Source organism: Monodelphis domestica, chromosome 1 (assembly GCF_027887165.1).
Source record: "Monodelphis domestica isolate mMonDom1 chromosome 1, mMonDom1.pri, whole genome shotgun sequence".
In the NCBI taxonomy this organism is placed as follows: Eukaryota; Metazoa; Chordata; class Mammalia; order Didelphimorphia; family Didelphidae; genus Monodelphis; species Monodelphis domestica.
The window spans coordinates 271,059,400-271,075,571 of NC_077227.1; the positions used below are offsets into that span (position 1 = coordinate 271,059,400).

General features: G+C 36.4%; 1 protein-coding gene across 2 annotated transcripts in view; it reads left to right on the top strand.

The window, feature by feature from the left end:
* Positions 1-16,172, top strand: part of PRKCH (protein kinase C eta) — a 286,419-nt gene that overhangs the window by 251,371 nt on the left and 18,876 nt on the right. The window contains exon 13 of one of the 2 annotated variants that reach the window (XM_007472981.3): positions 8,444-9,193. The exons of the other annotated variant lie outside the window; for it this stretch is intronic. Within the exon in view, the coding sequence (XP_007473043.2) occupies positions 8,444-8,452 (9 nt within the window). The 3' untranslated portion in view covers positions 8,453-9,193. Of the gene's footprint in view, positions 1-8,443; positions 9,194-16,172 lie in introns of those variants that run through there. 2 annotated transcript variants of the gene reach the window in all.

The window sequence follows — 16,172 nt, forward strand, 5'->3', positions numbered from 1 at the left end:
TTAACGTTAGAGAGAGGATTAGCCCACATTTATCTAGAACACGGCTTTTTAACCTTTTCTCTCAAATGGACCACTTTAGCAATCTGGTAATACCTATCTATGTATCTCTTCTCAGAATCATGTTTTTTTTAATGCATAAAATCAACATTCCAAAGGATTCCAAAGGATGACAAATTTTAGTAAAATGAAATCAGCAAAAAAAAATTTAATTAATAGTGTCTGTGGGTGTGGGGGCAATTCAACACCTGCCATTCCCCTCACCTGATTCTCAGACCAGCTAAAAGCAGTCTGGCCTCCTTATAGCCATAAAGGAAAGACAGTAGAAAATGTGGTTTCATCTTTTATATGCTCTTTCTGTTCTTGCTCATCTATTCTGAATCTTCAATTATTTTAATTTCTCTCCCTTTTCTCTGACCACTTCCTGTACATCATGCTAACCAACCACATACCCAAATCCCACCAGATCCCATGCCCTAATGGAACTTGTGCTCCTTAGCCCCACTCTCTTGAAGAGTGATTGCTGCTATCAGACCATTATTAATTCAGTAATCCAAAACTACTATCTGACATAAAAGTCCTACCTTTCAACACCAATATTTTCTCAATCCAGCCTGTTATATAGCTGCAAAACATGGAATACCATGCTCTCTGAAGAGTCAAAATTCCAGGTGACCCAAAGGACAGTGAAGAAATACATGAAAAATTTAAGTATCCATGATGACTTGCATGCATTAGTAGGATCATTGCCATGCCTTGTTGCATTATTAGAATGTCATCCTGACACATAGACTGGCTTACTTCTGTCTGAAATATAATACAAAAAGCTATCATGTTCCATTCCAGTCTTCTCTTCAGACTAAACATCTCTGGTGCTTTCACCCATTCCCTTTAAGGCATAGTGTGGGATGTGAGCCAAGAGATATGAGCTAACTTTTAAGAAAGCATTATCTGTGCAGCATCTCTTGTCTGGGAACATTTGGATGGGGGAGGCGGGGTGGGGCTATGCTGTGAGTGATTTCTGAAACTTAGTAACACGTAAAGCTCATGAAATCTCTTATTTTCCTAAAGAGAAGTTCCCTAATGCAGCTTGTCTGTTATTAACCTTGGTCACCAAATCTGTGATAACATACCCTGATCACACTGTCAGTTCTGGAACAAATAGAACAGTTGGTTATCAAGTTCAATGACCCAGAATCTGGCTTAATTACCAGGGTACCATGACCTCCTTCCCATGTCTCTTAGTAATATTATTATTATTGCTAGTAATAATAATAGCAATTTCAGCCATTCATGGTACCATTCTAAACATTAAAAACATCTAGTGCAATTAATTACTATAGCCAAATTTAATGAAAAAAATTATTACACGAGAGTTTAACTTTATAGACGAGAATACAAATTTATTCAATCAAAAATATTTATTAAATCTCTATTCTGTGCATGTTACTATTCTAGGTACTTTAAGGGTCACAGAAGTAGTATGTCACCTGCTTTCCAAAAGACCATATAATTATCAGGGCTGGAGAAGCCTTATAAGAGTTTATTCAAGGAAAGCTAGGTGACTCAGTAGATAGAGTTAGTCCTAGAGTCAGAGAATTCTGGGTTCAAATTTGGCCTCAAACACTTCCTAGCTATGTGACCCTGGGCAAGTCACTTAACCCCAATTGCCTAGCCCATACCACTCTTCTACCTTAGAAACAATACTTAGTATCGATGTTAAGACAGAAGATTTGGGGTTTTTCTAAAAGTTTTTCTAGTCCAGAAGTGAGAGTGAAGCCAGAACCCTTTCAAATGTAATTGGGAAATATTTAACAGAATAAAAATGCAGTACAACATAGGTGATGTTAATTTTTGGTTTTCCAAGTCAATATATAACCCACACATATCTGTTTCTATTTGATTTTGATTCTACTATGCAAGTCCCTTCAGGAATTCAGAAAGTGTAAAAAAAGCCTCAAGTTAATCGAATTGTGGGATTTTCTGAATAGTTTGCCTAAAACCAATTTAATGGACATGTTCACTGATACAAAAAGGATACAATGTGCATGCATTCTCTACCTCATTGCCATCTCTGGGTCCCCTGAATTTTTGACCTAGCATATACAGCCAGCTGAATACCAGATCACATAACTGGTTCCAAATGATTCTAGGACAGCTTGGTGTTATAGTGGATACAATGCTGGACTTAGTGTCAAGAAGAGTTGTATCCTCCCTCAGACACTTTAGCTGTGTGACCCTGAGCAAGTCACTAAACCTCCCCTAGTCTCATTTCCTTCATTTATGTAATGGAAATTCTATGTATATTTCATATAGAATATCCATTAAAAGGTTCATACCATGATCAAATGGTATATGTTATGGCAAATACTTTGCAAACTTTAAAGTACTACATAATGCTAGCTATTATTATTTTATGTTGAATGAAAGGGGCTTGATCTAATTGCTTGCATCATAATACAAATCCCTCTTTTCAATGCCAGTATTCTGCTAATTAAACCCATCATGACTAAAAGAACATTAAACACCAGGCTCCAAAGAGTCAAAATTATGACCTGAAGATCAATGAAAAGAAACATGATGAGTTTAAATACTCGTCTCCATTGTCCCTGGATAGGATGGCACCCAAATTGCCTGTACTTATTTTTAGTGTAATTTATAGAGGGGACTTCTTTGTCCCATTTGGCCCCTCATTCAAATATTTTACAATCCGCAAAGGTTAGAGAGTTCTCTCAGATGTCTTATCTGTAAGTCTTTCTTTCATTCTGCTTTAAAGTAAACCTACTTCCTGTTATCCAACTTTTGATGGAACTGGAAAATAGGCAGCAAGAATTACTAATATAACCACCTTTCCAGTAGAAAGACACTACCTCTTCTTGACTCAATGTACCCAATTTCCATAATCCTTATAGAAATGTGATCAAATTTGATGATTTTTTAATGCAGGGGAAAACTTGTCAAGGAATATCTATGGATAATCGTTATTCTAGAAATCATCCCCCTATGTCATGTGTTAAGCTTAATTGGAGCCTCATTATGAAGATGAACACATTGCCTTCTGTTTCTTTGGTCCTGGCACCAGAATGAGAATGGCAGCTAGTCTCATGATTAGCCTGTTATGTGGCATTTCCTTTCCAAAGTATTAGTCAAGCATTCACTATGGTTCTCTTCTGTCAAAGACTACTAAAAATTATGACGTCTTATAATTTGGTCTTTCAAGAAAAGACCTAGGTGGTTTTCAGGAAAATTCATCTGACTTTGAATGGATTTTAGAAGGAATTGACACATTCTTAATTATGAACCTAAAAAATGTGTTTTTCTTTAAAACCATAAGCTTAAATGCCACAGATAAAGAAATCCAGTTGTTTTCTGAGAACTAGTCCATTGAAAAAAAGCAAGTGATCAAGTAGAAGAAATTTTTAAGAATTCTGGAATTAGGAGCATGTTGAATTTAATACAACAGCAATGTGAGTCACTACTGAGTGCTTGAAGCATGAAGTTATATTTAGACCATTTGGCCCAATTCTTTAACAGCTGTCAGTTCTTGTTCAGCTGCTACCAAGAAGCAAGCTCTTGTTGAGAGTTTGTGTTATTAAATCAAACTATGTGTACAAAAGAGGGGAGATTAATAATGATGATAGCCGAAATGCATGAAGCAATGCTTTGCCAAGTACTTTGCATACATTAATTCATTTGACCCTCATAACAAATCAGTGAGATAGTTACTACAAAGGAAGCTTATAATTTGGAGAAATAGAGCACAATAATAATATACTGATTTCGGAAGACTAGGATCTCATGGTATTTACTCTGGAGTTATTTGTATATTATCTCTCAGTTATGAATCTTATTTCTCTTTGTACCTCCCTCAGTACTTTGAATAATTGGAAATATTTATTAAATGTTGTTGAATTTAATTTTAATTTTAGCCTATTGGTTTTATTTTATGTGCATCAGAAACATAGCTGTGTAGTGAGCAAAGTCATATGAATTTACCTGATTGGTTGGTTGTTGTCCTTTGTACTGGAAGAGGACCAAAATGACATTACTATGTCAAGGTCAATGCACAGCGTATCCAACTGTGGCTGATTAGACCAATATAAGCTTGGAAGGCTCTGCCCCAGGTCAGGCACAAATAGCTTGGATGAACATTTGGAGTGGAGATGTCTCTAAATGTGCACCTCTCATGTTTCTTTGGAGCTACTGCAATTTTACTTTGCTCCCAGAGCATATTTTTCTTTGATATAGGCACACCATGCTGAATGATAGTGAGCCAGAATCTCCCATGTCCCGCAATCAATACCAAAGTTCGTCAGGGAGACCATTAGACTATCCTTGTGTCTGTTCTTCTCAGCTTCGTGTGAGTGCTTGCCTTGTGTGAGTTCTCTGTAAGTTTACCTAGTAAGTTACCACCAGGACAAGAGATAAAAGTCAGAGTTTCCTTTAGAGTTTGACAATCTTCCAACCTACTTCCAAGTAGGGTCCAACAATCTTTTCTTCTCCAGGCTAACTATTTCTAATTCTTTCAAGAGATTCTCATATAAATTGGATTTAAGTCAGTCATTCCAAATTAACTGATTTCCACCATTCTGGTTGCCTTCCTCTACATGCTGCCCAGCTCATTGGTCTCCTTAAATTGTGATGCCCAGAACTGAACACAGTATTATAGATCTGTTCTAACCAGAGCAGAATACAGAGGGACTATCATTTCCTTGTTCCTAGAAGTTGTTCCTCTCATAATTTAGCCCTGAAATTGTATTGACGTCTTTAGCCACCATAGGACACTGAATGATACTGAACATGTACCCCACTAGAATTCCCAGATCTTTTCCAGACAACTGCTTTCCTCATAATACATTCCCCATCTTTTATTAGGACAGTTGCTATTTTGAACCCAAATATAAGACTTTTCATTTATATCTGTTGAACCTGATCTTTTTAGATTCAGCCCAGTGCTTTAGCTTGTCATTATGTCTTTGGATTCCAGTGTTAACTCTCCCTCCCAGCTTTGTGTCATCTGAAAATTTGACCTTTATCCAAGTTCTTGCTAAAAATGTTAATCAAGACAGAGCCAAGCCCAAGATCCCTGGCACTTTATTTGAGATTCTTTGCCAAATTGACATTGAACTATCAATGACTACTCTTTGAGTCTGACCTTTCAACCAGATCTTAATTTAACTAATTACATTATTGTCTAGTCCACAGCTCTTCATCTTTTCCAAAATAATAGTAAGAGATACAAATGTTTCATTGAAATATGAATAAATTCTGTCTACAGCATTGCTGAATCAGTTAATACCTTTCAAAAAAGAAAAAATAGTTTAGTTTGTTAGGTCCATTCTTGAAGTCACTTGTACTCTTTGAATCAAAGATTTTATTGGTTTAGAGGTGGAAGGGACCTTATCATCCAATTCTATTGTTTCATTTTACAGATAAAGAAACTGATGCCCAAATAGGTTGTGGCTTGACCAATATCACTTAGTAAGTGACACAAACCATCTGATTCCAACTCCAGTATTTTTTCCCACTGAGCTACTCAGTCTCCTCTAGTCACAACTGCCTTTGCATATATGTGCACTTACCATCTCCTTAATGATCCATTCCAGATTTTTTTCCTGGGAACCACAGTCAAGCTCACTAGACTATAATTGGCAGACTGTTCTATTTCAGTTTGTTGTCTGTTTATTTTTTTAACAGTAGAAACTGACCATTCACCAATCCTGCATCACTTCATAGTCTTTTAAAAAAATCAATGAAAGTTGTCCACATTCACAAGTTCCAATAATCAAAGATGTATATGGGGCCAGATGAAATGATATTCATTAAGGACAACTAGAAATTCTTTTACTATCTCCTAATTTTCTTGGGTATCAGCTCTTGTTAACCATTTTTGTTGTTTTTAATGAAAAGGTCTTTTCTCCTTAGGGAAAAGAGAAAAAAATAAGAATTGAACATCTCTACATTTTTTCCATTGCAACTTTATCTCTGTCCCATCCATCCTTTTAACTTTTTCTTTTCCCAAATAGAGCTAAAAACACAACATTTTTATTATCTTTAGCTTTCCTCTTCATCTTCATCTTCTGAATTTTACCTCTATTGACATTATCTTTGTAGGCTCAGATATTGGGCTTCCATTTTCCATAAATATCACAATCAAGAGATCAATATGTCTATCTACAACATCTATAAATAGATGGTAGATAGAAAGACAGAAATGTATAATATGTATATTTAACACATATATATCATCCATACATATATAATTTCTTATTAGAATTTTAATTGGAATTTTTTAAAGACACATCGAAATGTGTCTTTAGAATTTCATTCCTGAAAGTTTCTCAATCCTCCTAGAAAAACTTTTTTTAGTAGAATTAATTTTAATCCATGGGATTAACCTATACTTTCTCTAAATTATTTTCTATCTGATTTTCTAAAATCTAGCACACAAGTCAGTCTATGCCTGAATTTTCTTTACTCTATCACAAACTATAAAAGGAAGAGTAGTCACTTCCTCCAAGGCTCCCACTCCATTGAATAATTGCTCTCTGTTAGCAAAACTTCACATACAGAATAGATTTTCATTATTGTCTCCTTCACCTTTTTAATGGTGAAATAAATGATAAGGTGAGTCAAAAAACTATTAGTTTTTCTTCTTTTGACAGAGATTAGACCTCTAGTAAGATGGCTAGATATTTTAAGTCTCCTATTACAACTGTATTTCGTGTATTTTTGCCAGACTTGTAATCTCTTTTCTGATTTCCTCATCAATTTACTCTATGTAATATGCTTTGATATAAAATGGCTCCTTTTTCTCCCTTTACAGATCTTCATCCAAATATCCCTTACCATGCTTTTTCTCTCCTTTCCCTGCCACCAAATACAAAGATTTTCTTCTTAACATATGATGTCATTAAAGGGAGAAAGAGAATGTAGATTATAAAATGGCAAAAAATTATTAAAAATTGTACAGACATGAAAAATGAAATTAAATTTAAAAAGATATATATATATATATTCTACTCCCCTTTTACCTACCTGTTTTTTACATAGTCTTGATTTTCACCTATCTACATCTCATAATATATTTGAGGTCAACTTTCCTTCTCTAATTAGAGCCTATAGATCTTCTTGCTTGTTGCCTGAACTTTGAGCATTTGTGTATAGGCCCTTGGGATTTTACCATTAGCTCCTTCCTTAGGTTTTATATCCTATGAACCTCTGGGTATTCCAACTATTTCATCCTCCAATGTAGCTGATCTCTGTGGTACCTGTCTTTGTGGGTATACATGGGCAGTGTTTTATTCCCTCATCCTTTTTGGTTTAAAGGTTTCTTGAATTGATTTATAAGAAACCTAGTAAATACATTTTTAAGAGCCTTTGCACAATCTACTCTATCCCTTGTCAGAAATCTGTCATTCCTATGTTTTAAAGCCATGGTCCAGGAATACAAATCCCATTCTCAGACATCATATTCTTAGATGACTATTCACTTCTCAAAACAAATTTTGTCTTCTATATCTCTTGCCTTGAATGGACAAATGTGAGGACTAAACATCTTATACTCCTGTATTCTTTAGGGGTTTTTTTACTTCATAATCTTTATAAATCTTTATAATCTTTAGCAGTACTTTCTTGGTTTCTCTTGGCAGCATAATTTTTGTCCACATGAATCACCAGAAGTGGATAGTAGAAGGGAGATCCTTCTCCTGTAATCTAAGGTATATCTAGCAATATTTTTAGTCAAGGAACAGAAGGAGAAGAAAATAAGCATTTATTAAGCATCTACTATTTGCCAGGCACTATTCTAAGCACTTTACAAACATCAATTCATTTGATTAGTAGGATAATACTAGTCATTGGTTCTAACCTAGCAGGGTTTCTTAGCCACCCCTGTTTCCATCTGAATTCATGTAGCAGGTGGGAATTGCCTTTCCCTCTATGTTTCACAGGCATTTTCTCCTGCTTCAGCTGCCCCTCCCTCCCCTAGATACCACTTCTTCATCCACCTGTTACCAACTCACTCTTGGTAATAGACATTATTTTCCAAACCCCCATACTAGATTGATTTTTTGATGACTTCTTCAGTTCCATTCCTTTAGCACCCCTCTTTGAATACTGGCACTCATTTTAAGAGGTGCCTCATTCCTCGAACTTATCCTACTTACTATGTCATCTATCAAATCAGCTTTTTTAAGAAGGGGGAGATGAGCAGAAATCATTTCATAGACTCAGAAAGGTGAAAGAAAAACTTTATCAGAAAATTGTCATGTATGTGATGCAAGAGCAGTCTATCAACAGGGTATTTCCTATCATTTCCTATCCTTCAAAAAAGGAAAAACTGTATCTCCTCTGCTTTGCTGTTCTCTGTCCTTGACTTTTTCATCTAAGCTCTGACTCTTGCTCTTAGGAGGATGAGTTACTTCTTATTTTTCTTTCTTTACAGACTTTCTGATGGAAGTTCCCAGGGCTTTCTCCAGACATAAGATCTGTGTTCCTAAAATATGTATCTACTGGATCTTTTTTCTTTTTTTAAATGGAAAACTTTCCCCCACCTTCTCCTCCTCCCTCTCCTGGATTCAAAGGGTGATTGGTTATTTCCTTTAAATGTCATTGTTATGTTTTAGAGATTATTTCCTGCATGCTCACATTATTTTTTGAGAAAATAAAATTATTGCATGAAGAGTTTGCTGATGGTGCTTTTCCAACTTTCATGTGCTCTCAGCTTTCTTGATTAATGTTCTAAAATCTTCCTGTATCTGATGTACCTTAAAAAGGCTTTGTAAACAGGCCTTTGTAGGGTCTAGCATAAATAAGAAGGGGATAGCAAGAAAAGCAAGAAACTATAAGCCCAGAAAGTAGAGTAGCTGTACCCTGACATCCTTGAGAAGGACTTTGGTTAGTCATTTGCACTCTGTGTCTCCTCACATAATTGCATAATTGAAATAAAATTATTTTATAACATTCCATGAAGTCATTTTGAGAACTAACAAACTGTTTTGAGGACATTTGGGGCTCCTTGGAAGAAGCACTTGGGTAAAATCTTTGTGATTTTAAGAGTTTCTCTTCCTTTACAATGAAATAAGATAAACAAGAACTTCCATAGAGTTACCCTCACATCCAAAAGTGTACCCTCACAATCTTAATAATGTACCCAGGTGGAAAATTACTTGGATGTTCTCTTTTCCTCTATTCTCCAGACTCCCAGATCTGAAGATCCATATATACATTTACTTCTGTTTATAAGCCTGGTAATTAGCGCCTAATGGGAAGTAAGCAATAAGGGAGGGAATAGCACTTATCAAGCACCCACCATATGCCAGGTACTATGCTAAGGATGTTACAAACATTGTCTCATTTGATCCTGATGACATCCCTAAAAAAGTTGGTGCTCTCAAATGATCCCTGAAGCTGAGGCAGACAAAGGTTAAGTAACGTGCCCAAGGTGACAGAACTAATACATATCTGAGACTAGTTTTGAACTTAGAACTTTTAGGCTCCAAGTCCCATTGCTCTTTCTTCTATGCTACCTTGCTAATGCTACCTGCATTTATATTGCCTAATATAAGAAAAATATAAGATGAATTTGAACTAGGCCTATCAAATAGAAGCTTGAAAATAAAATGAATAAAAAGAAAATATCTTCATGTTATTTGATGTTTTTAGACATCATCTGAACAAGATAGAGGATAGTTTTGAGTATGTTAATTAATTCAGCCAATAACTATTGAGTAAAAATCATGATAGATTACCTTTCTGAAAGAATATTTGTTTAAATCATATTTTTTTTATTTAAGAATAGAAAACTGAGTGAGTGCTAAATGCCTACTGTTGCTGATCCCTTTGCTATTGTTCCTTAAACACATGACTATAATGCTATTTTAGGCACTTTGAGAATAGATTCTTTTAAATCTCTAAACCGGAGGGAAGATACAATGGATATGGTAGAGTGCTCTGTCTTGGTGGAAAGTGAACTTGTTTGCATAGAACTTCCAGATTAGAACAGTGTTATGTTGACATTCTCAGCTGCTAAAAATGAATAAGAAAGGGCCATATATATCTAGTCTGCATTTGGGAGGCCGGGACTTTGACATGCTTAAGGGATAAATGCCAGTTTTCTAAGTCATGTCCTGTGAAAATAACTTAGCTCCTCCAGTCTTCTCTTAAGTCAACATCTTTGTGCTCTCACAGGTGGTTGGATTAAATAAGGGTAATGAAAGAGGAGTTTGGTGTACTCTCTTGGTAGATTTCCTTTAGGAGTAATTCCTATTCTTGGATCACCTTTAATCAGCCCTCTAGCCCTTTATAAACTTGTCATCAAAGGGAAAATTTTCAGTGTTTTTAATATTTAACCATGCAGAAAATAGAAAATTTGATTGCATCAAAAATGTTACTAAAGTTTAGCGAAAGGCTACATCTGTACTATTATTTACAAAAATTGTGCAATCAGATAAATAGAGAGAAAAATATAATCTACAAAGAGTTCCCAAACTGTCTCTAACCACCTACTTCAAATATCTCCTCTGGTAGAATTTTTATGATAACTATTCAAAGAAACATTGCTTATCTCATGCTCTCCATTTCCCACTTCATTTTTTTTTAATTAAAACCCTTACCTTCCATCTTGGAATCAATACTGTGCATTGATTCCAAGGCAGAAGAGTGGTAAGGGCTAGACAATGGAGGGTAAGAGATTAGCCTGGTGTCACAAATGTAGGGAATTTCTGAGGCCAAATTTGAACCCAGGACCTCCTGCTTCTAGGCCTGGCTCTCAATCTACTGAGCCATCCAGCTCCCCCCCCCCCCATTTCCCACTTTAAAAAGAAAAATGGGAGACAAGGCTGGAGAAGGGTATAATTTTAAAATTATATAGCCTCTTCATAATTGAGAGTCGAAGGGTTTGAGGCCTGATTATAGTCATATGAAGAGAAATAAGATGGAAAATGATCCTGAGTCCCAGCAAAATGTGCTTATTAATATGCAAACACTGCAAGTCTTTAGCAAGACTGACATGTTCTGCTTATAAGGAAATCATACATATGTAATCCTGTAACTCTGAAAGGAGTTAAAACCCTATTTGACATTAATGGTAGTTTCCTCATAAATCATATCAAAGCCCTACATGTTTATGGTCTTGGAGAATACTGTATGTCTAACCCAGGACTTAATTTGGTTCATCATTTTTCTTAAGACCCTAATAGATTCATTCACAGTATCTGGGTGCTTGTACAACAAAATAAGACCACAGTGCATACCTTTGAGGAGCATCAAGTCCAATAGAGAGCATAAGATATGGACATGAAGAATTATATAATAAAAGACAGCATCATTCATTGCAAAGGGAAAAACCCAAAGTACAATGATATCTCACTTCCCTTTGGGGTAGGGGGTAGGAAGAAGACAGGAATCAAAAATGGCTTCATGGCACCTAAAGATAGGGCAGGGGTTGACATTAATAAAAGCAAAGATAAGAGAGAGCAGGAAGGGGAACAAAAAAGTATTCCAGGTGGGAGTCATATCGGAATATGTCATAAAGCTAGAAGAATATGTTGATTATAGAGGACCTTGGATGGAAAAATAAGGAATTTATTCTTTATTCTGGAAGTAATGATGTATCAGTGAAACTTGGAAGAGAGCAGTGATGTGATAGTGACCTGATACTGGTCTGTGTTCAGTCACATCCAACTCTTCATGACTCTATTTGGGGTTTTCTTGGCAGAGATATTAGAGTGGTTTGCCATTTCCTTCTCCAGCTTATTTTACAGATGAGGCAAACAGTTAAGTGACTTGCCCAGGGTCACTTAATAATTCTCTTGGGCTTTGTTTGAACTCAGGAAGATGAGTCTTCCTGACTCCAGACCCAGCACTCTATCCACTGCTTCAGCTAGCTGCCCTGTTAATAAATAGTCTATCCTAGAAAATAGGGAAGGCTTCCAAAGGTGTTTTAAATACACCTTCCAAACCCTTCAGGGTTTTTCATTTTTAAAAAAATTATACATTTGTTACAAACCTACAATGTGTAAGGCATAAGTAATATTAGATGGTATAGATTCAGTTTAGCGTCCTATCTCCTTACCCCTGCCTCAGTTCAACAGCTATTAGTCACAGGATGTAATCATAGATAATGAGGTGCTAAAGTGTTTAAAAGGTGTTGACACCCTATTATCCCTTTACTAGTATGAACACCTCTCTCTTTCTGATTGAATAAACAATAATGGACCATAACTCCAGGTGATTCTTGAAAAATGCAGTTCAGTCCATTTGATTCAGGGTAGGATGGAAGCCAGAGGCCAGTTAAGTAAAAAAAAACCAAGCACGTCAATCATATGAGGGTTTTTCTTCTTTCCTCTACCCATATGCTTCCCACTAACAGGCCAACCGTGTACACGTTGAGTCTTAGCAAAGGTATTCATTAAGTTGGCATAGTAAAAACATCAGGTAAAAATCATTCCTCTTCCATAAACCTGGGAAATTCTCCCTCACAGATATATATATATGGGAATAGTGGGCACAACCTTAAGAGTACCATAGTAGGGAAACACACATAAGAAACACATGTGGTCAAGGTTATTCAGTCTTCTGATGCTGCCAAACCAGGAAAGCTTCTATTTCCTTTTATAGTCCTATCTGCAGCCCAACTCTTGATTGACAGGTCTGACTCTCCTTTGAGCCCATGGCTGGCTCTCTTTTTTTGACAGAGAGGTCATGCTCCTTAGAGTTGCCATGGTCTTAAATGACTGATTCTCAGTGTCAGTGTATGGCTGGAGAGTGTGCCTCCTCACTTGTGCCATGAACTCTCAAATTACTTTGCTAGATGGAGGTGCTTCTTTCTCAGTGTGCAATTCTGCTACAAAGCACCATGGCTATCCCCTTCTCCCTTCCCCCCTAGTCCACTCTTCTGACCCCCAGTAGTTTCTTTAACTTTCAAATTCTCGTTTGTACTGACTCCACCTCGATTGTATTTTGCAAGAATTATGACCCATCATTGTTTGTCTAATAAAAGTTGTTCCCTTCTCATTAAAAAAGGGTATTTGTACTTTGCAAAGGGATGACAGTATAGCAACACCTTGCTAATACTAACACTTCTTCTGTAATTCCTTCTCATGACTCCTTAATTGAGCTGGGGAGAGAAGGAAAAAACAACACCATATATGCAATATTATGAATAATTCTAAGATATAAACAAAAAACAGACCCTTCCTTTCACATTTAGTGCTATATAAAAGAGGCATACTGCCTTTGCAAAAGCAGAGGGATGAGATAGAGCGACAAGATTGGAAAATAGCTGGTAAGCCAGGCTAGCTCCAGTTTGTTTGTACATGTTGTCTCCCCCATTAGATTGTGAACTATTTCAGAACTGAGATTGTCTTTACTTTCACTTTCTTTGTATTCTTAGTGCTTAGAGTAGGCATTTAATAAATGTTCATTGACTGATTTAGGGGATGCTTAATAGATACCTGTTGTATTGGATCAGAAGGAGCCTACATTTCCTAAGAATAGCATGTAAACACATAAGTAAATACAAGTTAAGTTGAAGAGAGGAAAGGAAGACTAGAAGGTTCAGAAAAGATTTCGCTTAAAAGGTGGTTGCTGAGCTAACCCTTGAAGGAAGCCAGGATGGTGACAAGACAGTGTGTTCCAGAAATAAAATAGGGTACTATCTTTGATATAGCATGGAGATAGGAGATGGACTGCCAAGTTTGGATAATAGCAGATGAGCCAGTCTAGCTAGAACATTGTTCTCCAAGCCAGAACCAGTAAAAACAAAATTTCCCCAGGGTTAGCCATAACATAGGAAAATGCCAAGGTGGCACAAGTCACCCAAAAGCAACAGACTCTACCTCAAGGGGAAATCCTATACTGCTCAGGCATAAATAGATGTCACATGGTTCTCTCTCCTCTTCCTTCTAGTACATTTAGTTCAGCATCTGCCATGTAATACACCAGCCTACAGCATCAACCTGGTGATTGTGGCCCTCATTGTTTTTTTACTGGAAGCCCCACCCCATAGCTCAGCTTCCCTATCCTTCTTACTGTAGTATTAATAACAATAAGGATTTCAGAAAATTTACATGAATATCATGTAAATGATGCTGGATCAGAGTTGTGAGAAAAATAAAGTAGGAAGGCAAGATGGGAAGGAAGTGATTAGAATAGTCCTGGCCAGAGATGAGGGCTTAAACTAGGGTGGTGACAATGAAGGTAAAATCTGAAATTGCTGAGGAAACAAAGGTTTATTGATTTATCAAGCAATGTATGTCAGTTGAATAACAAATTGGGACCAGACCTCCTCAGCTTGGCATCAGACCCCAAATATAGGGAGAGACAGATTTATGCATTAAAAGAAAACAATTGGCAAGATATAAGCCAAGATAAAAGATTGGGTAATCTGATTTCTAAATGGAGAAAAGATTATGGATTTTCTGAGTTGGGAGAGAGAGTAAATAGATACAATTTCCTGAAATCGGGAAATGAAAGTGCCCCAAGTATCTGTATTCAAAGGAACATGGAAACAAAAACAAAAAATTGGCTAGAACAGGATCAGTTTTCAAATAAGACATATAGGTTGCTTGAGATATTTATTCATGAGAAAACTCCTTGCAGTAGTCTTTAGATCCCACTGGGTTTCTGGTTGGCATAACCTAGGTTCTTAGTTAAAGGTCTCTAAGCAATAGGTAGAAGTGGTCCAATTTCCCAGCAATGCAGGTCTAGATTCAAAGCAATGCAATAAGATTTTCTCATGATTCCTATAAATGTATAAGTTTTTTTTACAAGACAGAAATTGAATTAGACCCATACTTGAACAGAAAGGGAACTAATCTAGTTCCAGAACTGAGTCACAAGATAGGGTCAGTGTGGTTCACTCAATTCCCACAATCCCCTCATATAGAGAATTGAATCGATAGTGTGATTATATATGTTGGGGCTGAAGAGTGAAGGAGAAAAAAGAACCTTTCATTGCTCTGAGGTTTTAAGCCTGGATGCTGCCATATTGAGAGAAAAGGAGATGCTAGGGAACAGGGAGGTTTTGGAGAGGAATTCAGTTAAATTTGGAGTTGAATTGGACATGACCACCTGGAAATACAGGGCTAGTGCCCTGGGATGAGATTATGACTGGAGAGAACAATTTATTGATGTCTCCATAGAAAGAGATCATCAAAACTATGAAAGCAATGAGATCCATTAGCAAAATCATGTAATGAGAAAAGAGAAATCAAGGATATAACCTTGAATGATGCCCACTTTGGGAATCTAGAAAGAAGATGAAGACCAATGAAAAAGATAAATATATGGGCAAAGGATTAGAAAGAGAAGAGCAAAGCTGGGTAGTATCAAACTGTACAAAAGAACCTTCTCTCTGGTATCAGAAGAATTGGGTGTAAGTCCCACCTTTAATGCTAATTACATGAGTGACCTTTTTGCAGTTTTAAAAAGGTTTAAAGCATTTCACCTGAGGTTAAGTTTGATTCAAAAGTGACACAAAAGTGGGAGGAATTCACTGGTACCGTATTAGGATAGGTCTTCATCATTGTGTACTCTTCAGTTTCTTTTATGTGTTCTCTTTGTCACTTCTCTCCCTACTCTCACTTCATTTTCATACAAATGATTTCCCCCAACAATTTTCATTAGCTGAATTGAGTTTCAAATCTATAAGGACTACTAGGAAAATCACATAACTTCTAGCAAAGAAAAGGAGACTGATTGGGGATATAATCCTTCCTTAGTACTTGCATACTCAACTTCTCTTTAGGATCCCAGGCAGCTTAAATGAAGGGTGACATTTCCTAAAGCTGAAATAAATGATAGGGCAAAGAAAAAACAGATCATATTATTTTCTTTGGTTGTGCTACTTTCTTACTCAGTAAACTTCAGTGGCCTCCCTTATTGCCTTTAGGATAAAATTAAAACTTTTCTTTTTAATTTCTAAAGTGTTTTATAGCCATCCCCAACCCATCTTTCCAGTTTCATTATTCATTACTCTTGCTTCCCCACACTCTGCAGTCAAATCAGACTGGCTTTCTCTGTTCCTCATAGATAACCCTCTATTTTCTATGTCTAAGCTTTTCCCTGACTATAAACCATGTTTGGAATACCCTCCTTCTTTACCTCTACCTTACAGAATTTCTTTCTTCAAAATAAAATAGCTCAAGCACCTCCTTCTCTATGATGACTTC